We start from the raw sequence: 25051 nt of genomic DNA on the forward strand, positions 1-25051 counted from the left end.
GATGTGGGCCGTATGTGTATCCAGGGGAGTATTTATTGGGACCTACCAGGCTGGGAAGGTGTCCTCTCCCCAGGGCGACCCCAGCAGTGGCTGTTGGGCCTCTGAGGTGGGACCCTCTGGGCATATTCCCACTAGCCGGTCTCTGACCAGACTCCCAGATGTTCACCCTCAGGCACACGGTTCTGCGTTCTTCAAGAACCGTGGTATCTTCTGTCACTTTTGTTGGGGCGGGCAATGCCCGCCGCTCTTGCCTGACGGCCACCACCAAGGCTGGAGACACGGTACCAACCCACAGCGGGTCCTCCTGCCGCGGGAGGCGACACCGGCGTGATGCCGGGGCGGGGGCCGCCTGTGCGCCTGGGGCCCTGACGGCCGGGGACACCTCGTGAGGGCCGCCCCCAGGCCCCGCGGCCTGCCCCGCCCGGGGGTAACCGCGTCCCTGCGCGCCCGGGGACGCTCCATGAGAGTCGACGAGGGGAACCGCGTCCCTGCCCGCCTAGGGACCCTTCGTGAGGGCCGCCGCTAGGCCCCCCGCCCCGCCCGCCCCGGGGCCGCGCCGCGCCGCCCCCGGAGGCTCTGCCGTGCCCCCGGGAGCCCCTGCCAGGCGGAGGGAGGAGCGCGCAGCGCCATGTGAGCGGCTGGCGGCGGGCAGCGGCCCTCGGGGAAGACAGATGGGGTGAGAGACAGCGCGAGGTCCGGCTGTCAGCGCGGCCGCAGCCCCGCCGCGGAGGGAGCCCCTCCTCCCCGCGGGTGTGCGCCTCTCGCCTGGCCGGGGGGAGGCATGGCGTCCAGCGAGGAGGACGGGGGCGGCAACGGCGCGGTGGAGGAGAAGGAGAACGGCAAGAAGAGGAGGCTGGGCGCCCTGGCCACGGCCTGGCTCATCTTCTACAACGTCGCCATGACGGCGGGGTAAGCGGGCGCGGGCACGCCGTGGGCCGGCGGCGCGGTGCCTCAGCGGGGCGGCGGCAGCCGGGTGGCAGCGCTGCCGGGGCGAGGCGGGGTGGCGGGGCCGCGGCGGGCTGGAGTAGCCGTGGGGCAGCCGGGTGCGAGAGCCGGGGTGTGCAGGGCAGCCCTCGCCTGCCGCGCATTGCCTAATACGGTGCAGCGCTGCCGGCCGCCGGCGCGTCACCCCGAGCCCGCCGCGGAGGTTAAGTATAGCCGGCGGAGGAATGCCGGGCGGGGGTGCCGCGCAGGCCGCGTCCCGCCGCCGCCGCCGGGCCGGCCCCCGCGCCTGGTCGGGAGGGGGCTGCCGGCCGCGGGGAGGCAAAGGCGGGCCTGGGTGCCGCCAGGGGCGTCGGTTGCGGGCGCTGGCGGCTCGGGGCGAGCTGTCCCGGGCGGCGGTTGACGCCTGCGGCTGGGTCACGGCCCGAATTACTGTGCGGGGTCGCCCCTTCAGGTCCGTGATTCCCCCTGGATCGAAGGGAGCTGAGCTGCCACCGGCTCCCCGCGAGGGAGACACGTCCCAGGGCGAACGCGGTCCCCAGCGGGCATTTAGTGATGGGCAGAGGGTGGGGGTAGGGTGGGGAAGGAGCTGTGATAACCCCAGGGGCTCGTCTGAGGTAACGCTCCACGCTGCGATGCTGTGCTGAGAGGAAAGTGGGTATTTATTTTGAACAGAAGATCAGAAGAGAGCTCACGGTTGTGTTGTTAGTGCTTGAAGCGCACACTTCTTCAAAATCTGTCCTGTTCACTAACTCTTGGGAAAAAAAAACCCAATCCTGTTAATTTCCACGTGCTTAGAAAACTAAGTTTTCCACATGCTTAGAAAATTAAGAACGAACAATTCCATAACTTCTAGGCTGACATTCATCATCAGAACAATTTTACCTTGGTTACCAGCGGGTGAACTCTCTGCCATTTGAATCCCGTAGAGCAAAGGTGATAACCCTGTGGTGGAAGCTGGAGTTCAAGCACTCATGCAGGAAGCCAGGAATGTGATCGTAATGGCTTTCTTCTCTAGCATCTGTGGATCTTGAACACGTATTCAAGTCTGTTCATATATTGCAGCAGCAACTTTTGAAAAGGGCTTTTACTCAATGTAATTTTTTTTCTAGCTGGCAGGTTAATGTTGTCTCGTTGAATTCCCAGCCTTGTGCTCCATGTGTGAATTTGCTAATGAACACTGACTCTTGCCACTGGCTTTTATATGTCTGTAGAAGATTATCGAACCATAGTTAGTTTTGACCTTAGGTGCTGCTTCAGTATCTCTCACTTCCTTCTCTCTCATCTTCCATTAATATCAAAAGGGATTAAGATGTGCAAAATTACATATTTTATGTGGAAACAGAGATACAAGTTTTAGGAATTAGCTTTTACGGATAGAATGAAAGAGAAATATACACATTTGACATAGAGCAATACTTAATAGGGGCACTATACAGAATAAATAAGTAACAAGAACAATATATTTGTCCATTTGTCCAGACAGTGCAATATAGCAAAGTCTTCCTAGAGCTTTAACAAACTAATACATAATTGCTTGTTAACCACCATTCTAATGAAAAATTGTAGCTTATCTTTCTTTCTAACAAAGGTTTAAGGGACTAAAATGGCACATCAGTACCCAGTCTTACTGACAGTCCCAACTGGAAATGCTGCCTTTTTTATGGAAAGTGTTTTCCATTTCCTGGTGATTTGTAATACTCAATACAAGGGCTTTCTTGAGATCCAGAGTCACAGCCACTCCATAAATCTATCTACAGAAATCCATGTCCAAATAAAAAATTATTTAAGAAAAATGTATTTGCGGTCTTTGCTTCTGAGTGTAGTCCAAGATTACTTCTCTCTGCAACCCTTTTGTTACAGAATGAGGTGCAGAAAATGCGTTGTTAGATTAGATGTATTATGACTTCTTAGGCTAGGGCTAGGGCAGAGCTGTTGCTGTCACCATTTGTGCTGCCAGCTGGATGTAAACTCGCTGTCACTTTTCTCATGTCAAACACTTCGCTATAGAACAGGGCAGCTTTACTGCGAAGGACTGCCAGTGATATTCCAGTAATTCGTCGTTTCCACAGTGGTGGGAGACAACCTCAAATTAACGCGCTCAGGTTTAAAATCCATTATAAAATCTAAGTAGCTCTGGTGGGCTCAAATTTTGGAGCTACAGCAGATCAGATTCATGGGCTTAAAGTAGAAGAGATCAAGGAGGGGAATCTTTCCTACTGTTTGGGGAACCTTGACTAACTTTATGTGAGTTTGAAATGCTGTCATGAAGTGCTGGAATGGGGCACGCCAAGTGACTGCGTAGCAGTAGGGTGCGCATGTAAGAGTTGTTAAGGAGCCGATACTGAAGTACATGCCATCTGAGGTGAACAGAGAGCTGTCACGATCCATGCGACTCTCATGCCGTTACAGCATATCTGATCTGACCAAAGATGAGTATTTCCTGGTACCCTGTTTCCAATGTTAGCCAATGCTTAGGGAAGAGTATAAGAACAGAAGATGTGTTAAATATTTATCCAAATGTTTATATAAATATTTCTTTGAATGTTTATATGCTCTCAGAATCTGCCTCTCAGTATTTCTCAGACCCCTCTGCTTTGTCACTTGAGCCCTTCTTACCCAGAGCTGATGTCTCTGTACAGCATGCTTGCTGTGGCTTTATGTAGAATGAAAGGACTGAGTAACTGTTCCCACTATCATCAGACAAGAAGTTAAGCTAAAGTTATTGTAATTTTTGTATTTTTATTTTTAACTCTCAAAATAGCCATCCATAGCTCTGGTTATGCTATAAATCTATATTAAAGAATTTTTGTACTTTACTAGTCTTTGTGGATTGAAACCTGGAGTTTCAAGGCACCTCGGTAGTCTAAGAATGTGGCATAACTCTACATTAAGGATGGAACATATAGTATGCTATTTTGAAAACCTCAATTATATAAACATGGATTAATTATGTGGAAGGAGTTGCTCATGCCTTGGGTTATTGTACAGGGTCTGGGCTGGGTGGTGGGGATCAACCCACCACAGTTTAGAAGTTTATTTTTTTCAGTCTCAATTTCCATTTAAGATCTCAATTTAAGTTTTATGTCAAATTCCGGTTTGATTAAAAAATAATGTTACTTACTTTCTTTTGCATTGGAAGGGTTATCAGTCGGTAGTATTGCTCAGTTTCCTTAAAAAACCCCAAAATTAAAAAAATAGCCAACACCATCAAATGTGCTAGTTAAATATATCTGCCTCTGGAAGCCAGGCGCATAGAGCACCCATCTGTCAGCACTTTGGACTCTGATTTTCAAAGGTGACTTCTCAACACTTTTGAAAATTGAATCATAATAGTAACTTCAGTTGGATAATCACAAGCAGAAACATTCAAATCATTAATCAGTTCTGAAAATTACAAGTTGAGGGGCCATGAAAAATGTAAAAATGATGTGCATAGGTTCCGGTCCTTTACTTAAACAGACCTCTGACCCAAAAGGGTGGCTTCAGTGCAGAGTTCATCAGGTGTTTTCAAATAACAGTAATTCACAGTAAAGATCCATGAGGATTTAATAGTAAAAATATATAATCACTGCTAGTGAAAAGTTTGATGGACCCATGGTTTTGAGGGGGTCCCCTCATTTCAGGTCAGTCCTCTGAAGGTAAACAAGTCATTCTCTATCCTTTTCCAAGTAAAGAGATAAAAGAGTGTAATGTTTCCATAACATTATGTAATATTTATGTCTAAAGATATTTTTAATAATCTTCTAAGAGCACTGGCAAGTGAAGAAGCAAAGATATTCTGTGAAGAAAATATTCTACTAAATTATTTACCATGGATGGATATTTTTAGAATTCTAATTTGAAATGTATCCATTCTCTCTCTTTTGTAGGTGGCTGGTATTAGGTATTGCCATGGTGCGGTTTTATATACAGAAAGGAACACATAGAGGCTTATTCAGAAGTGTTCAAAAGACGCTTAAATTTTTCCAGACATTTGCTTTGCTTGAGGTAAATTTTAAACATTAGTTTACTTTATTGGATGCTGCATATCATAGGCAAAACACCTTATTAACCTGAATGTACTATCAAAATATTATATTAGTACTTAAAGTCCTTTTAACTTTATTATTCAAAGAAGATTTTTTGGGGGGCAGAGTGACTAGTTGAGACAAATGGGCACATTTTTTCAAAATTAATTCTAATATTTCTTTAAATCAAATACTGTCTGGGAACTGCTTTGATTTGAGAGTTTTTAACTCAAAAGGCAAAATCTCTGAAGGCTTTCCAGCCAGCAGATCAACGCTCTAGCTTAGTAGATATCTCATCTCCATGTCCAGAGATCATAGCTTCCCTTTTATTCCTTGTCCCGGACTCATTATCCTTCTGTGCCTTTCCTGGTTCTGCTTATTTCCAGACTTGACTCACAGGCCCCACCTAATCCATTACAATAGGGTCTGTGCAAGTTGTGCAAAGTATTCTTTAAATAATATGACTTTTGCCAACTATGCACTCGTGGTCTCAGTTTACAGTACATCTCTAGAATGAAACTGTTGGGTGTATCGAGCACTTACCGTTCTTTCCCAGGCACAACAAAGAGTGCCTACCTACATTTCAACTTTTTTTTCTCAATCCGCCTATAACATCTGTAGTCCAAGCAACTACTAAAATCATGTGGCCAGCTGTGCATAGGCTTTTATGCTATTAAACTTTGACAGTAAGTAATTCAACTCAAATCTGTCAAAGTAATGAAAAGCACTCTATTTGCTAAACTTTACTGACCAGAAAATACAATAAATCTGAAGCTGCATAGCTGTCATTGGCAAAATTATAGTAATGTTATTAATCCGTAATGAATACAGAACGTTTTCTAATTGCTATGCGTTTAGCATCCCTTGTATGACACCCTCCACACGGTGCTGTAAAATTCTTCTTTCAATAGGGTAATGGAAGGGAAGCTTACTAGTTGAAAAAAATAAATGCTTTGTGAGTATCTAAATAAGTAATGTATACAATTAATAAGGAAAATACATGTATTTTGTGCGTTTGCACAGATCAGATGCTGAGCCCATCACAGCATGAGTTGCCAGGGCTCTAATGTGTATTTCTTTTAAAGACTGTTCGTTGGAGACAAAAAGCAAGTTCTCCTTCAGAACTAAGCCTAGGTTTATATTAATATCAAACGGCCATGTTTATAGCATAGCGAGTAACATACTGTACATCAGTAACCTCTAACTTATTTTTATTTACAGGTAGTCCACTGTGCAGTTGGTGAGTTCTTTGTTCTAGTTTCTCTTGTAACTAATTAAAACAGGAATTGTGGAACAGAGATAACATGTTTCTCTTTTTAAGGAATAGTTCGCACATCTGTGCTTGTGACTGGGGTCCAAGTGAGTTCAAGAATCTTCATGGTGTGGTTCATTGCACATAGTATAAAACAGGTATGTGCGTGAGCAAGTCGCGTTTTGATTGTTTTTGAGGAGAAGCTATTAATACAGTTCTCACTTTACCAGGATGGCCAGTTTAAAAATGAATTACATTCCTCCAGAGAATACTTACATACTTGAGTGTGATTTTGGAAGTTGGGGTTACAGGATGGAATTTATATGTGCTTCTACCCAGGAGACCAGGTCTGGGTCTTAACTGTGATTCAGCCCTGTCCTAGGCATCGTGCCGGCTGTGGTCTGCCTGAGTGAGATCAATGATTACTGCTACTATTTATCAGCAAATCTACCACAGTGTTACCGATTCCCTTTCAAAAACTTAAATTAGCATTTACTGAATTAATCTAAATGAAAATATGTCTTGAATTGAATTTACCTGCATAAACATGGTTGTGATTTTGTAATTTATTTTAGGAACCTTGTCAAGATTTTAATGTTATGGTAATGTTAATATTTGATGGCATGCATACTGCATTGTTTTCATTAAAAATATATCAAGACATCCAGCATGCCACAGTGATGCTTAAGGTCCTGTATAAATGATAATAGTTTATTTGCCTGGATGGAGGTGTTTTTTGTAAGTCTAGTGATTTGCTAGCAGAATGAAGCAAGCAGACTGCTTACAGCTAGTAGATAGGACATTCAGTTCAGTTTCTGAGGTCTGCTTTCTGTGAAGGGCATGAAAGAATTAAGCGATAGATTTTGAGTCTGTTCTCCTGAATTTCTTTACTTAAAAAGCTGAGCCATTAAACTGTCTCACCAGCAGATGGCATATGCCTTTCTGTTGATGGGATATCATAGCACCTGCCTCAGTTTTCAAATCTCTTTGTTTCAGTTCACTGAGGACTTCATCTTTTCCTTTACTGTTGCTTTTCCTAACATGGAATAGGCTTTTCATAGTTTGTTTTTTTTTTTTTTTTTGTAAGCTAAGTGTTTTTGTGTGTGCCTTAAGGGAAAACGTTTCAAAGATTAACATGTTTTTGTATTGAATGTTTACATGAATGCTGGAATATAGCCCTGCATTTTGCCATTTTGTTATTATCTGCAGTGGATTAAATCTTTAGCATATCCAGTCATTTCATTTGTTTCCTCTATCTTCAGTACAGTAGGTCAAGCTGTGTCCAAGCAAAAATACATCTGAATGTATGTCTGATTGTATTTCACGCTGTTATTGCTTAGCAGGCATGAATGTTCAGGGTCACTTTAGGTGGTGAGAGGCTTGTTAGTGATAATAGCCAGACCCAGATCTCTCTACTTGACTGGAGATTTGCAAGGCAACAGATAGGAATTCTCTGCATACTTATTTAAAGCTCTTCTGCTTGGATTTAGCACTGTGACATGAATCCAAGTTTGGGTTATCAATGTTTGTCTCTAATTGCATGAGGCTCAGAACAGCCTAATTCTGTCTTTTGCTTTACTTATTTGTTTGGATGTCTTTGCACTTCAGTTGTTGCTATCTGTTTGTGAGCTTGGCAGTATTTTTATATCTCCTTTTCTTTTGTGATGTTGGTGAGATCCTTTCACTAAAAGTGCACCTTTTTGACTGACACATTGAGGGCGTGATTTTACGAGATGATGAGGGCTTACAGTTCTTGACTTTTGACGGAGTTGTGCATTTGCAGCATCTTTGAGATGTATTAAGCTTTGTCACCATGTTGCATTTTATTTAAAAGAATCATTTCCCTTTTTTGTAATTTTAACAAAACTTGTGTTACTTTATTTTATTTCACAGACATCCCTGGAGCTTTTCAGCCTTCAGGCATGGAAGTGTATTACAAAATTCCTCCCCTTTTAAAGAAAAGAAAATTACTTGCGTGTAATTCTTCTTCTCAGAAGGTAGTGTTTGTAATAGATCCCCATGTGCCACCTTTGTATTTGGGGACTTTTGTTTATTTGTTCACTTAGAGTGAAAAAGAACTGATGTTTTGAAACAGCAGAGAGGTGTGCTACCTACTGATGAGGCAGTTTAATGACTCAGAACTTAAACCTTAAATGGGACTGGTGAGTGAGTTTGCCCAGAGCTCCTCATCTACCAACTACTCTTCATTTAGTGATCCATCAGCGTTCCAGCTCCTTAACTATCTTACAGCTCCCTGAAGTCTGCTAAATTTGATCTTCTGTCACCAAGTTCCAGTTAGTAGATTATACTAAGCAGTTACTTTTGTCTAAAGTTTCATGGAGACATGCATTATATGGTGAGGAAGAAGCAAGATAAAATGTAAGAGAAAGTCTAAGAGACAGAGTAGTGAAATGCAGAATGGGAAAAAACTGATTATGAAAGGAACGTATTTTCTGTAGCATTGTTTTCTTCTTACTGTTTTGAGGAGTAAGAAAATAAACAAGTAAATCAACCACAAATAAAAAGAGGGAGACAGTTAGATAGCATAGTGAAAATGCAGGTAGGAAGTAACGAGGAGGAATAAGCTTAATTATAGGGGTTTATATTTTGATATTTGAATAATGGATAAAGATTGCTCAGTTTGCAAAATGTCTGTTTGTTAGTAAATACATACAATAAAGAACTGTACATGGTAATGGTTTCAGCATATCACTTTTATGCCAAAATTTTCTTTCTTTACAAGATGTTAGTTCTGTTCCATATATCTTAAACAGAAGTCTGTTGCAGTTTGCACAGAAAAGAAGCTTAAGGATGAAGAAAGTGTTGGTTCTTTATACTTCTGCAGATCCAGAATGAGGAGAGCGTTATTCTTTTTCTGGTCGTATGGACTGTGACAGAGATTACTCGATATTCCTTCTACACATTCAACCTGCTCAACCATTTGCCATACTTCATTAAATGGGCCAGGTGGAGACGTCTTGCACTTCAGTTTCTCATGGTTCTGTGCATGTTAGTTTCACGCATGCTGAGCTAACACACAGGAGAGCAGATGTTTGAGCTTTGGTTATGTGTCAGCAGAGTGCAAGTCAGTTGCTTTCTGTACTTGGGATCCTTGTTACTTGGTTTAAAATGTTAAAAATATTTTAGCTGAGATTTTGGGGTGTGGTTTGTTCTTTGCTTTCTGTGTCTCATGGTTTGAACACCGCATTCGTTTACTTTAATTTTTTTTCTTTATCTTTGGAGTCATCTTTTAACTTACAGTATGACTCCTTAAAATGCTTTTGAGTACAATGCCCACAATTAAGCACCTGTGCTAATCTGTGTGGATTTCAGGTCTTTGAAAAGGTGGGAGTTGTTGTGTGCATATTACTACTTGATGAGAAGTTCTGCTTTATCACAGCTTTTTTAAGGTTATATCCATGTAGTGAAGCTACATATTGACTTAGTTTATCCCACATAAAAAGTGTGTTCCATATCAAAACTACTTTGATTTTGAAGTATACTTAAGTTTGGCCACTAGATCACATATTAGAGAGACTGCATGTTTATCAGGAGACTAACTGGAAGAATAGTATTCTCTGTAGTCATTATTTGAAAAATACATGTAAGGCAGACAGACTTACACTGTTAGAAGGAAAATATGTAACCTACATTCAGCACAGGTGACTCTTATTTAAAAGAGTGTGTTTATTTTCCTTTATTTTTGTTTTATAGATAACGCGGTTCTGATGCTTCTAATGCACTTCTTTGATATGTCTGATATGTATGTCCATTCTTATAATACCTTATCTTTTTGCTAATAGCTAAAGTGGTAGGCTTGGTTATGTTTAAGCACTAAATGGCAAACTTAATCAGGTCTGGTTTCATTAATAAATTTTTATTTAGACTTCAGAAAGAGAAATGCATTCATAAAGTACCACATTGACAGATACACTTTTTGCCATTGAGTCACTGTGTCTCGAATGACAGAATTTTTGTTTCCTTGTAATAGACAATAGGGAAAACAGATGTTCTCACAGCAGAGATATATGGTGAAGTATACTATAAACAAAACATTTGAAAGTGTATTATCTTTTCATAGAGTCCAAAATATCCAATTGAGATTTATGGATAATCAAACAGCACAACTGGGCATAAATTCAGTACTCCAAGGGAGCTGGAAATGGCTGATCTTTAGCTTATAATTGTAAAAGTTTTGTCTGTCCATGGCTAATGGAATAGGTATGCTCTAAATTTTAGTTCAGAATTTTTGTTTTTTATTTTTTTCTCACTGCATAGTGACAAACTGTGTAGGGAATGGCATCAGTTCCTTCTTATACCTCCCTTAATCTGTTCTGTGACCTGTGAGTCCTTTAAGCGCATCTGCTCCTAGGACAGTTTCATGTTTGGTTGCTACAGTTTTGGATCTCATCTCTTTTGGTCACGGACTGCACACTGTACCTTTCTCTCTGTGCAACAGCTCTCATTGCTGTTCCCTGTGTGAACTTGAGAGCTGTTCCTTAAGAGAAACTGCTTCTCCATGCTACACTATGAGTAAGGACAGCACAAATGCTATTGATTACGTTTTTCATTTTGTCACTGCCTATGGCATTCAAACCACATTTTCTTCACCTTTTATTTGAACATCTTCCTGTTTTAAAATGAATCTGATGAGTTTCTGCACTCTCATTTTATTTTATTTTATTTTATTTTTTATTTCCATTTCCGTTAGCGGTAAATGTAGTAGTATTTGAATTTCCCATGTGGCAGTGGACAAAACAGGTGTCTGATGTTTCTCAATGTTTTCATCATCTTCTAAGAAATCATAATACATAGAGTTGACCCAGTGTGTGTGCACTGTGACAAAGATACATAGGATCATCTGAATTTGGGATCCAGTCCTGGTCTGAATCCTGTCGGTGACAACAGGAGCAAGATCAGTAAATTAAAAAAAAGTCATTAGTGTAGACTACAAATCTGCAGATTTTTTTAACTCTTTAGTATTAAAAAGACATACAAACATTCTGATACTTCACTGTTTTTAAATAAAAGGACTGAGGAATGCATTCTCTGTAAATCTAAGCAACGCTATCCAAAGTAACTGAAACTGGTATTCTGTACCAAGTCAGGATGTGGTCCTTGATTTTGGTTCAGGAACTACTGTAATACATTGCTGTGCCACTAATAATAACAAAAGGAAATTTAAAATTCATGGGGGGTTTCTCACAAGGGTTTTTCTTTTAATGCAGATACAACTTTTTTATCATTTTGTATCCTGCTGGAGTTGCAGGTGAACTGCTAACCATATATGCTGCTTTACCCTATGTGAAGAAAACAGGAATGTTTTCACTGAGACTTCCCAACAAATATAATGTCTCCTTTGACTACTATTACTTCCTTATTATTGTCATGTTCTCCTATGTGCCATGTAAGTATTACTTAACTGTAGTGATGGTAACAACATGATAATCAGTTATCAGCAATGCTGGAGACACTGCCTGTGGTTAAATTTGCTGCACGCTTTCTCCTATAAAAGCCTGCTTTCCGTTGTTCCAAGCTTTGCTGTGCTTTAGTTGGTTAGACTGAAATTTTCCATCCTGTTATCTGCCTCGGAGCATAAGCTGTCTTAAAAATTTCAGTGAAAATGCTAAAAACATTTCTAAGACTTGGACAAAGTAAAAAAACTTTTCGCTTAGACGTAGAAATGTCTGCAGCTGTGTCGCTGAGAATTTCTAGTGCCCCTGCCACTTTGAAACAATAGCTGAAAAATTGTCCTGCAAGTTATGCCAGAGATTTGCTTTGCTTTGCTTTTATTGCTATTAATATCCATTTACGTGTCACCTCTGAGAAACACCATTTGAGCATGCTCGGGAAAAACTTGAAGCAATATTCTCCAAGATTTTGTTTTCACCATAATCCACTCCCCAAACCTCTCTGAACATACTTCAGTCCCTGGTTTAATGAAATTGTCCTTGTACTTCTGGATACCAGAAGCCATAGACCAATTGGCTAAGCACAGCTAAAATTAGAGACTATCTGTCTTTCACTTCCAGTGTTATTTCCACTGGTACCTAAGCAGCATAGACAAGGAGAAAGCAATCTGATTCAGATATAGCACCATGAATTGTGCTAGACCAAACTAGGCGACTAGAATATTTTAGGTAATTGCACAATGAGGCTAGAAACGAGGCAAGAGATTAGGGAGAGGCATTGAGAAGCAGGAAAACTGAAGTTAAAAGGGTCTGTGATCTGCATCCATAAAAGGTGTTTGTTTAAGAAGTTGGCCTTAAACGGGGACTTTCACAGTATGCACACACACTGTGAATTTTTTTGTCGCAAGAAATCATGAAGGCCAGTGAGAGATTTATACGAGTAAAAAATGCTATCAGAACTTACTAACAGTTTTACAATTGTTTATATAGCATAATGCTTCAGGAATAAATCCGATTTTCTATCCATTAAATATAAGGATCAAATGTATCAAGCAGGACAGTAGTATAATAGATTACAGAGCATCAGGAGAGAGGGAGCTCCTCACTTCAGACTCAAATAAGTAGGGTAAATTTGTATCCTCCTCAAAGTCTTAATTCAAACATGCTTACCTTAGCACAGATTTGAGGACTTCAGGCACTGCCGGCACATGGTTAAGTCCTGTTTATACAAAGAGACTGTTGGAGGGAAGTTCCTTGAGCACAGGGTATGTTCAGGGAACTGTGTCTGGCTTTCAAGTAATTATTGTTCTGTAATTCATTGCAATGTTCATGACTTCCGGTTATTTACCTTAACCAGCTCTAGTGCTGTGTGCCATAGTTTTTCCTCAGTTCATCATTCTGCGAAATTGTATTTTTCTGTTATGCGATCTGTTGAATTTTTTAATCTAATTTGCTTTCTTTTATGCTTTGCTCAAGTATTTCCACAACTCTACTTCCACATGCTGCGGCAGAGAAGAAGGGTGCTTCATGGAGAAGTGATTGTGGAAAAGGACGATTGAATCAAGCCGTGTAACTATGGTGCTTTTAATGGAAAAAAAAAAAAGGGTAAAAAACCAAAACTTCCTGTGATTTTTATGAGTCCAAGTTTTAAAACATGGAACAAGAATAAACAACTGTGCATAAAATAGCATGGACTGTATTATTTTTACGTTTAATATATCTTCAGACTCACCTTTTAATCCTTGGTTTCACTTTAATTTTTAATTGTTCGTTTCTTCAGACAAATTATTTTCTTATTTTCAGTAGGTTTGCAAATAGCTATAAGAATTGGAATAGCTGACTACTGTGCTTTCTACTCTGAGAGTTCTGTTATGATCTGTAGTCATCATCAAGAACAGAAGGAGAGCTGATAAGTTGTACTGAAAGTGAGTCTTCTGGAAAACAGAGCATAAATTAAGTAATGGTGTTTTTCATAGACTAGGTGGCTTAAATGTTATTTAAGCTTTATATTAAATAATACCTTTCCAGTTATAAGTACTGTTAGCATGTTGTTCAACATTCTTTGGATTACAGGATTACACTGTAGAATTCCAGAAAGACTTTTGAAAGGAGGTGAATTCTTGATTGTCAGTGCAAATTTAGAACTCTGTATTTTCGTTTGTAATCTTAAAGGTATGTAGAATGATATAATATTAACTGGTTAAAAGCTTGTGCTGAGGAGTAGACTTGATGAGCTTACCTTTCTCAGATCAGTGGCTGGAATGGGACTCGTTTGCAGAGGAAGACTGATTGTCAGCTTGTTTCCTATTCTACGTTTAATTATGTATGCAGAAAAATTATGGTATTGCATTTAGAAACTGTAGCTATAGTGAGATAATTAACTTCTTATAAATAGCTAAGTAGGATAAAGTGTATTTGAAATAGCACCTTAAAATATAAATCGTGCTTTGAATCATCCCATTGTGCAATTTTAATTACTCCCTCCCCATTAGTTGTTTATACGGTGTTGACCTAATTCTATTTAATGTCTTCAGTAATCTGCAAGAGGGATCTACAGTATATTAATAAAAGTTACAGATGATATTACATTATATGGTACCTGAATGGGAGAGGTCTAATGAATTAGACGCAGCCAAAGAGATTTGGAGAAAAGTTAATGCATTTGAGGAAACTTGGATACTTAGTGAGAGAGAGAGAAGATTGAAATATAATAGTGTAGTAAGAAGGCTTGATGATGTGGGCGTCAGAGTTGCTTCTGGCATCAGGCAGCTGGAAATCAGAGTACTCCTTATGATTGCTGAGGCCATTTCTGGACTATAGTCTTATATTTTGGGTACCTCAGGGAGGAATTGAGTCAATCTTCTGAAAAGTCAGAGAACAGTAACAAAATTAATTAAAGTGAGAAAGAAGTCGGAAAGATTGAGTAGTTAAGCGTGTATAATTTTTTGTTACATGACAAATACATGTGAAGGAAGAGGCTTTCTAAGTACGAAGGTGTAACTAGAACCGATTATACAAATTTGAAACAAGATAAATATCCAATGAATGCCAGGAGAAAGATCCTACCAATGAGATCAGTTAGGTTATGGAATGACACAGTAGTGCTTACCAATACATACAATTTCTTGGAAGGTTTTAAGTTAGATGTAATGCAATAGCAGAAAAGAATCTTCCTCTGGCAAGAGTTTGAATTACATATTTGAATAGGCAGTTTCCATTTTTAGCTTCAATGATTCTATGATAATTCAGCTTTTTTGAAAATTGTAGGTACACCTTTTTTTGGTGTATCAGATAATTTGATGAAAAAGCAAGGAGTTACTACATCCCTAACTTTCAAATTCCATTTTGTGCCCCAAATTTGTGATATTTATGCATGTCTTCATTAAATGTAAATTCGTTTCCTTTTAAATGACAGGTGCATAGTGGACTTGAGATAGAATAGTTGTATTTCTTACTATTTTAAAAGGTGTAATCTTTGTATTTTTTAGAACAAATTTCACACAAGGTGCTATAATTTAATTTATTACTTCTCTGTTTTATATGCAGCTAAAATTATTAAAAGTTTAAAATATAAACTACATTTACAACACTGAATCACAAAATGGTTGTGTTGCGCGTGTTCAGACTAGCAGTTGTATTTGTCCAAAGTTCTTAGAGTACTGTTTTATAAACTTCACTTGCTTTTTGATTCATGAGGAACATCATGGCAGTTTTTAGAAACATTTCTCAGTTAGCAAGCAGAAGAGTGGGATGAAATGTGAGTAATTTAAGTTTAGATTAAGTTCTGTGTCTCTTTTTTTTACTGTCAGGGCAGCTCACTGAAGACCATAGCTATCAATTCATTGAAAATGCATTGGATACTTTAAGGTTGTAATCCTTGATTGGATGAGTGTATCTCACAGATACTATTCCTGTCATAAAAGGAATACCTGTGCTATAATACTGTATTATATTTGTTTTCATTGTGGCCTGAGGATATTATCATATGTCAATCAAGGAGCTATTTTTATATCCTTTTGTACAAGTAACATGAAAAAAATACAGCACTGTTTGCTAAAATCTTGGGTCTGCACTTTCATAAAGCAACAGTGTACAAGGTAACGATACAATTTTAAAAGAGATTTGCAGCTACAGAATAGTCTTGCTAAATGATAAATGAATAAAAATAAAGCTAAAAAAGACTTAAGTATTGCATTCAGTGTTTTATAGACCAGAGATTGCCATGTAGATTAGTTTACATGGCACGTACTTTAAGAAAAACCAAAAAACTTTCTTTCTCTTCTTTTTTAATTGAAGCCATTCTCTGAAGCCTCACTGTATACCTTCTCAAAGATAGTGAGGATTGCAGGTAAAAATCCCCTTTCCATTGACTTCAGATGGGCCAGGATTTTATCCTAGGTAGCTTACTTAAACTTCGGTATAACATTGTGAGACATTTAATTAGCTTGTTAAATGGATATCAAAAGTTAAGTATGATTTTCATATGGTGCTCTCTTTCCAACTTCTTTTTGACACCTGTCTTTTTTGTCTTCCTCTCTGCAATGTTCCTAGTTTTCTAAAGCATTGAAATCCTCCTGTTTATGAAAGATTAGGAATGTATTCAAACATCACCGTCTTTAATGTTTTGATGTAGTCTTTAACCTACTGTTCATATGAAGTTGTTTTCGTACTTGTGCTGTATATGCCTACTGGAATGGATTAATATAGAATATGACCTTATCAAGCTTTTTTAATGACAATACATAGGAGTAGGCACTTGGAAGAGAGATTCCTATTCATCAGGTGACATTTGCTACTATTGGTAGTAACATAAACACACCGTCCTTGTTACAAACTCCAGCTGAAAACAGATGGATTTCTTGAGGTCCCCCCCTACATTCACAGGCTGTTCCCACTGGGAAAGGCTGTTCCAGGACAGATTGGGTGAACCACCTCGTTTCACAGCTCTGCCTGGAATGTCTGGAGGTCAGATCGTGGCCTCAGGGCATGGGCAGTACAAAGGAATATGACACTGAGAAATTGCATCTCCCACGTTAGCTGCCAAGAGGGTCACTGAGGCCATTGTGAACAGTAGTTGATGGATGTCGTTTCTCTCACCTCTCACCATGCAGGATGTGAGAGGAGAAGATGCTCAATGTGCTCTCATACCTTCTGCCTAGGCCCTCGTGAGATCAGCTGGGAGGATCTCTGTGCACAAACGGTGTGTTACAGAAAGGGCTTTTCTGCTCCACTTAGTTATCTTATTGTTATTTATAAGCCTATATTTCTTGAAATGCTGGTATGCCAAGATAGCTGTGCCACACTGCTCTCAACAGTATGGTTGAAAATTTACAGCCTTGAAGAAATAGTGCAGTGTGCTGCTTCTGATTCCCGTTGAGCGTAACATTTAGCCAGGTTCATGTTAATGGACAGATTGCAGTGACTAGTTAACAGGGAGACCTTTTCTGTGACCAGAGGGAACCTGCCTTTTCTTAACCGGAAATAAATAAGTGCATTTTAAATCTAGGTCTAGCTACTGCTCTGACTGGGGTACATGCAGTCTTCACAGTAGCTTACTTTAGTGGGTATTTGGATATTTATATGTACTAAATAAACGAGAGTAAAAACAAATTACAACCATGACAATAAATTATAATTTAAGGTAGTTGCTACATTAGCAGTTTTTGTGAATTCAGCTTTTACTTAATCTGCCTTAGAAAAAAAAAAAAAAGGAAAGTTAATACAAATAAGTGTTCTGCACTAGGCAGGAGGGCTTCATAAATCAAAATTTTCAGGCAGGCAAACAGGCTGCAGTTGTTTATAAAGGATTGGTTAAATCTGTTTATGAACAAAAATGTTGAAAGCTTTTCTGAAAATTAAATTTTATTTCATAATGTGTATTTTAAAATGTGCTCAAAGATACTGTATTATTTATTACCTGTTTATAATTTAAATTCATGCTGAACATACACTTTTTATAGATGATTAACTGTAGCCCATTAAAATGCTTTATTCTATGTTTGCTACAATGACTGTTGAAGAAACAAGCACCTCATGTTTCTGCTCTGTGTTCTCTTGCTCAAGCGAGTTGCAGTTTTGTTAGTGCCTACTAAGCTTTGCAAGGTTTTTGGAGTGGCAGGTTAATGTTTGCCAAGGATACCTCCTTAAACTTGCTTTCATGCTGGCACACCTCAGTCGTGGGTGGTACTCTTGGTTCCGTGTCTGGTACTGTACGTCAGATGCCATTCTAGGGGTGTTGGGTGCCCTCAGTAGGACCGAAGGCCTTACAGATGTCAATGAGTGATTCATCCTTATGAATTACCAGATTGAGAAGACCTGTCTTGTGCACTCTTAGGTCACAAAAGTGACAAGTCTGGCAAGTGAACTCAAGGCTGTACCAAGACAAACTGAGGAGGAGCTGGATGTTGGGTAACTCCAGCCCTCTCATAGGAACTTGCTGTCAAGTTCAGGCCTGCAACTGCTAGTGGCTTTGGAGTTCTAAAATGTACAGTACTTTCTGTGTCATGTTGTATCAACTGGAACATGTTGTCTTTTTATTCACAGCTCTCTTGCTTCTCTGTTCAGTCTTGAATGTATTTTATGTCCTTGCAGTTGACGGCTTTGTAAAAGTGTAAGTACAGAAATACTTATCTAAGTGTATCATGTATAGAATTGTACTTAAAGATTCTTAATAATGTAAATGCACCGCAGCTGCTCATTATTGTTATTTTTTCTGAAATGCATTATCATTAGCAGTTTACACAGACAGGAAAACAACACAATATGATACTTTTAATAACTTATTTATTTGCAAAGATTATAAGATTTGTTGAGCTATAGATTCAGATACTTGTTTTAGAGATTGTTAATACTGTAGCACTGTAGAAATTAATCATCAATTAAAAGACATGTTCTAAACTATGTTCTATCTGATTATTCTTTTTTCGTAGCATGTACAAGTCAGTTCATACAAATGTTCTGCATATTACACCAGACCGGTATCTATTTAGAAATACTATACTTTTTTATCTGGAATTATTTCACAAATTAATCTTGAGGTCCTCTGTAACATGTTTACTATTACCCAGCCTTCCTTTTTATATTTCTTAAAATATAGTCCGTTAAAAAAGAGGTAGTTTTGAGTATAATATTGGGTTATTAAACAAGAGGGAAAAATAGAGGGCATTAAAGAGAATGTATAACATCTATCAACATGTATGAAGACAATTGCACATTACAGTGGTCCTGAAATAGATATTACAATAGTGGATATTTCAGTGTTTTGGAACGGGACTTTTTGTGGTATTAACCTTTGAGGGGGGTGGAGGCAGCGAACATCCTCTGGCTGTCCTTTGCTACATGACTAACAATGACATTGCAGCTCTGAGGATTTTGTTGCCATGACAGCTCGACAGAGCAGCATGTGAGTATTCACACCTACTTCTTTTGAATTAGGAATCAAGTGGTTGTAACCCCAAGGAGCTTAACTGCGTACAAAGGCTAAATCCTGTTAGTCAGATGTATTATAATGGAGACGTAGATCTCCTAATCTGAAAGTCGCAGAAGTGGTCTCCTGATCTAAATTTACAGGACAGGATTTACTTGTCCTGGCCCTCTATCAACCTTAAACCAGTCAGATTTCTACAGAAGCTAGTGGAAGAATATCCACTGATCTCAACAGGAGTATGATGGGAAATAGACATTCATGTGTTCTGTTCTGAGTAAATCTGGATTTACCAGGAAAAGAGTAAACTCTTCTCCCTGTTAGCACCGTCTGGGAGGGAGCAGATGCTTGTTGCATATTGGCTGTTGCGTGGTGGCTCACCTGTCTCCCTGCTTCACAGGGCGACTGCACCCAGCGCTGCTCCCTGTGGAACATGCCAAAAGACAAAAAAATCTCCAGCCTTACACTACTATTGCATTCAGCAGAGTCATAGAAACTCCCTTCACGTATCTGCAGAAGTATCTTTTATTTCTGAAATTAATCTAGGTCCAGTGACACAGCCCATTAAAAATAGGCAGGGTAGATCAGCCCTCACAGCTGCTTGGACATTGCTGGCTCGGAATGCTGCTGTCACTGAGCAACTTCGATTTTCGTATGTAGTCTCTTGGCGGTCTGTGCTCACACCACGCTCCTAAAATGGCAGTTTGCCCGCCCTTAAGTGGCTGGTCCAGATTCGGTAGAACAAATTGCAAATGACGAGCAAGAAAAGGTTGGGACGGGTGTACTGCTTCACATGCCAAGCGCTCTCCTGCGCTCTGGAGAGAACCCTGGGTGTGCAGTCAAGTTTTTGTGCCTCTTAATTTATCACGTATGAAGTTGCGTTGTGTTGCAATAGAATATTATACAATATTTCCTTCAGCTCATGAAGGAAAGAAACAAATTTGAGTACTGAAGGCAGCAAATTACAATGTGTTGTGTAGATTAAGTCTGGGAAGACCAATAAGACCGAGATTCACCTGGTGCCAAAAGAGAGACAGAATTGTGCATCTTGCAGCCAACACTTGTAGCCAACTGAAAGCCAACTATTTAATGTTACTCTCGTTTTCTTTCAAAGTGAGATGATGTTGCTGAGAATAATAGTCTGGAATTCCTGTCAGGAGTCTTTTATAGGGATCATCTCTGACTGGGCCTTGTTTGATTTGACTTTCCAATCTCTATATCATGTCCAGCAAACTCTTAACAAAGGTTCTGTCCCTGGAAACAATTCCTCTGGAGGTTCCTAAATAGAAAACTTATCTGAGAGTTCATGAGATATAAACACTTTTGAACATTTTCATACTCTTAAGGAGAAATAATAATTTAAATCATATGAGGATTTATTTATTTATTTTGCTCTCTGTGCTTACTACAATAATACAGTGCTTGAAAAGGAGTTGGAAATCTAGAGAACAATGCCCAGATACTGAATATGCTGGTACCGGATCTTTAAAAAGACGGTAGTATCTTAGGGTTAAGAGGAAGAAAGCGGAGGCACAAACTAACTTTTCCCAGGCGGAAAGAGTAGCTCAGATCTTGGGTCTGCCTGATCAGCTCTGATCCATCGGCAGCGTCTGCTGTTATCGAGTATGTTGTAAATGTCACTGTGTTCATATTTGATATAGAAGGGTATGGTTTCTCCGTTTCTCAACCCTTTTAGATTGAAAGATTGTCTTAAGAGCCATATCAGACAGTGTTGCCATGATATTTTTTATTTGCCATGAAACCAAAATTAAACTACTTTTTAGATTATTAGTTTCCCACCATTTTTTTTTTGCTATGCAGGAATGAGTATGTGGTCCAGATGATTTTCTTAGTTGTCTCAGAGCCCTGCTATTTTATGAGTCAACAGTAGTCCACGGTCCACAGCTGTAAGAACACCGCACCGTGATATTCCTAAGTTGGTACAATGGCTACATTCTTTCAAAATAACTTCATTCTCCCAATGATGAAGATAAAATATTAAAGACTAATATTTTGTATAAATGTGATTGCCTCCTGAATAATGCCTGTTATGTGTGAACAGGTTTGGGGAGGGTTGTTTGCTTTTGCCTGTATATTACTTACAAACTGATAACGTCATTATCTACTGAATATAAAGTCAGTGGGCTTTTGTGGTTGGCATAAATATGAGTTCCTTGAGTTTATGTTGAGTTTGTAGTCCCCTTCCTTGATGGTTAGCTTTAACTCTTAGCTGCAAATGTTTGTGGGAAAGATACAGCGATGTCACCATCTGTCTGAAGTGAGCTTTGTACTCCAGGATATCTTTCTCAATGCATTCAGTATTTAAGCATGATTCCCTTCTTGTCTTGCTTCCTTCTGATCTGTGCAGGCTGCTGGCAGAGAGGGAGCAATCACAAGATCTCTTGTAAACAACGTCAGGTTTTTGTTAGTTCTCGTTTCACTCCCCCGACTCCTTTGGAGGCTTGCTGCAATCCTCGAGCTGTTAAACAGCACGAAGTTGGAGATAACTCAGTCACCTTCCTGTCTTCTGTAAAGTGTTCGGGGGCAGAGCCTGCAGAAGACAGAAAGCCAGCAGAGAACAACAGAGCTAACGTTTTGTGTTGGATGAAGAATGGGTGGCTTTAGCCACGTGCTGAGGGTAGCATGTAGGATATATGTTTAGGGAACTGAAAAGGAGACTGTGTTTCTGAGTCAGTCACTCCTGGATGGCCGCTGTGCTTGTGACTGGAACAAGCTTGCTATTTAGCCCTTGGTATTGAGAAGACACATGAGACGTGCTTCACTGATGAGCGGTACCATTTATATATCTGCTCTTGTTTTTCATCTCTGGGCACGCTATGTGCCTGCAATTGCACAGTTTGCAGATGCTGCTTTCTACATGTTAAAAGAATTAACGCTTCCTCCAGTATTTCAGCGTAGTTTTTAATTCTGACATGTCAAGAACTTCTTGGAAGAAATAGCGCTTTTCTGATTCCTTCTTGAGAGCATGAATGTTTCAAGCAGCAGAAGTAAATCTATTCAGGGTTTTGGGTGTCCTCCGTAAATAGTTCTGGCAGCTAATTTAGCCCTGTCTCCCATCTTTCTGATGTCCTCTTTTCCAGCATAGCCTGTATCTTCTAATTCATTCTGCGCTGTGAAATCTCATTACACAAAATAAAATATGTATGAAAGAGAAATATGAGGTATGCAGGTGGGCCAGCATGCTTAAAACGTGGGACCTGTCCTTCCTTGCCGTAATCTTTGGTGGCAATCATGGGAGGAATGTCGGACCAACAATTCCAAGGAACAGCAAAACTCTTGGTCACTAACAGTGGTCTTAAAGTTTCCTGACTGTGAAACAGTTTGAGGGGAATCTGCTCAGGGGTGGGTTTTTTGTAAGTGGTCACTGAGAAGCCAGTCACAATCTCTTTTTCCCAAGGCATGTTGGAGTGATCTTTTTTGCTTTAAGGTGACCGCATGTGCTTCACTTTAGAGGTGATGCTTAAACCTTCAGGGTGCCTTGTGCTAATAGTAAGATTTCTACCTTTCAAGGAACTTTAACCTTTCTGTTATTCATTTATACTCCCATTACAGGCCCATAGCGTCCCTTTAGTGATGGTCTTTGTTCAGTCTATATTTCCTATTTCCCTGGGAGGCTGTGACTATTGTACTCAAAAATATTCAGAGCCAAGGTTATTTTACCTAGTATTTCCTCTGGTTGGGACAGGGTATTACCTTTGTTTTGGGAATGGTAAGCCTGGGCGGGGAGGGGGTGGGGTGGGGGTGATCAAGGAATGCGTAGTTTCAAAGCTCTGAGATCTACAATGAAACCTAGAAATGTTAAATTGGAGAAAGAGGTTAAATTACTTTATTATTTATGACAAACTCTAAGGCCTGTAACAGGTGCATATTGAATGAGATAATTAGGCATGCTTTAAAGTCAGCTGCAGTCAAACAAATATTTCAGGATTTCTCTATCAGAAACCACAGGAAGCGACTTATGGGTCTCATGATGATAGCAAATGCCTTCAGAGCACTAGCCAGGCTAACCAGCATCGTTGCCCATTGCAACCCCTCTTCCATGGCAAACCGAGAAATAATTACCATGTAAGTACACCGAGCTTTAAATAGCTGTTATTCCTTAGGTATACTCTTTACCAAGATGTTTCATCTGCAAATAATACATTTTGAGATGGAGCATGAGAAGGATGTGACAATTTAGAAAAGCCTTTAAGAGATGAGGTTTTAAAATGTCACGGCTGGGTGGGTTTGCAGTTCTCAGTGGGTTTGGAGATGTAGATCATGGGACGAGATCCTCTACTGCTGTGCCTCAGTGGCATTATGCTGACATACAAATCAGAAGACTTGACTCCTAAAAGAGCTTTTCTAAGAACAGTTCAAAATTTGAAAATGTAGTCCATGGGAAATGGTGATATTTTTCTTTTTTAATTTGGACAAATGCTATAAATATCAGCATCCCTTTCAGAACAAGAACTGCAGAAAAGCAAGGCTGGAAACAGTGAGGGATTTTTTTCAGAACCAGTTCTAGATTAAACCTTTTTCTCAATATTCTGGTACTGCAAAAATGCAATTTTCTGTCAAAAATGCATTATTTTCCTAGGAAATTCCTGGCTAGCTCAGAAGTCCTGAGACCGAGGATGTGGGTATAGGGAGCAGGGTGGAAGACGGTGAGTGAAAAGCTGTGTTGCCTCCTGCAGCTGTGAGCGGCCGGCGGAGGCTCCCACGCCGAGACAGCTGCCATACGGGACCGCAGCCCCGGCAGAATGGGGTCAGTAGGTGGAGAGAGAGGTGGCTGCCAGGGGCAGGCTTTAGAGATCCCAGCTGAAAGAAGCTGTGGAAGGAGCAATAGGGAGCGAAGCCTGCCAAGCCGGGGAAGCAAGGAGCGGCCACAGGGAGCAAGAGATAGAAAGGAACAGTCCTCAGTCTCCTAGCACACAGTCGCTAAATCTAGAGGAAAGATTTCCTGGGTCTTCTGCCCTTCAGAAAAAGGAGATGATGTTCCTGGAGGAGAAGAGGCTGAAGGATTAATTAATCACAGACTTAAGAAAAATGAAGTCACATTCAATGAGATTCCACTGTATTAATTTTACCCTACTCTGTCACCTACAGCATGTAATCTTTTATCCTGAATCTGTTTCATCCCAATATAAGCAATGGGATGGAAATGTCTTCTGACACGTCATGGCACATGTGTTTTCTCTCCTGTCCTGGTGCCTTTGACTCTGAATTTGGAGAACAGTGGAGGGAACTTGAATTGGGAAGCAGCCGAGTCCTCCTTCTGTGGGCAGCCGTGCCTGTGTTCGTGCTGTGTACCTCCAAAGGAGGATTTGCTTCTTCCTGTGCATCAGGAGGTTAACCCTGATTCACCTCAGCTCTCCAGTGAGAAAATTCTCTAGGGTCCATCCGAAACACCTACACAGACACTTCCCTGAAGCCTTCGGAAATCCCTGAAGTAGTCAGGGTTTTGCTAGCAGTCCAGCAATTTGAGATCTACCTCTGCCACGGTGGTCTGTTCTGCAGGAGAGAGGAGCCGAGAGGATTTGGCTTCAGATTTGGGTCGCCTCCAACCCCCTTCTGATATGGGGAGCTGATCCTCAAAGGAAACCCAGCCACTACTGCGAATCTGGATTCTTGCAATGGTTCATCACTTTCAGTCTGGGAGTGCAGAAGGAGTTAAAATAATCCCTGTTCTAAGAGTTCACCCATCACATTTTTTACCTCTATGCCCCTTGGGAAGTGCGAGTGGCTGAAAAAACCATATTTTGTTCTCAAAAGCTTAGAAAGAGGCTTAACGTTGTGACAGATGAGAAATTGGCTGAGAAAACAAAGGATGAAGCGACACGAAGAACTGTTCTAGAGAGTAGGAACATGGGATCTAACAGGAGTACACAGTAAAAACAAGCTAAGTATAAATGCTGATCTTGCATATCTGAGATAAACTGGGGAGGTTTCCGTGTTTCTCAGGTTTTTCTGACACTTGAAGTGGACCAGATGGTCATTCGGTGGGAATTAG

At 40.4% G+C, this 25051-nt stretch overlaps 1 protein-coding gene across 2 annotated transcripts; it reads left to right on the forward strand.

The window, feature by feature from the left end:
• Nucleotides 1-604: 604 nt before the first annotated feature.
• On the forward strand, nucleotides 605-18515 carry HACD1 (3-hydroxyacyl-CoA dehydratase 1). Of its 2 annotated transcripts, none has more exons than XM_063324728.1 (7): nucleotides 605-909; nucleotides 4815-4932; nucleotides 6174-6192; nucleotides 6280-6362; nucleotides 9050-9171; nucleotides 11433-11611; nucleotides 13092-18515. In XM_063324728.1, the coding sequence occupies exons 1-7, from the start codon at nucleotides 782-784 to the stop codon at nucleotides 13172-13174; spliced, it is 732 nt and encodes a 243-aa protein (XP_063180798.1). In that variant the 5' UTR covers nucleotides 605-781; the 3' UTR covers nucleotides 13175-18515. The 2 variants fall into 2 exon arrangements, with proteins under 2 accessions (XP_063180798.1, XP_063180797.1); XM_063324727.1 differs by having other exon boundaries at nucleotides 607-909; nucleotides 6274-6362.
• The last annotated feature ends 6536 nt before the right edge of the window (nucleotides 18516-25051 follow it).

Source organism: Chroicocephalus ridibundus, chromosome 2 (assembly GCF_963924245.1).
Source record: "Chroicocephalus ridibundus chromosome 2, bChrRid1.1, whole genome shotgun sequence".
NCBI lineage: Eukaryota > Metazoa > Chordata > Aves > Charadriiformes > Laridae > Chroicocephalus > Chroicocephalus ridibundus.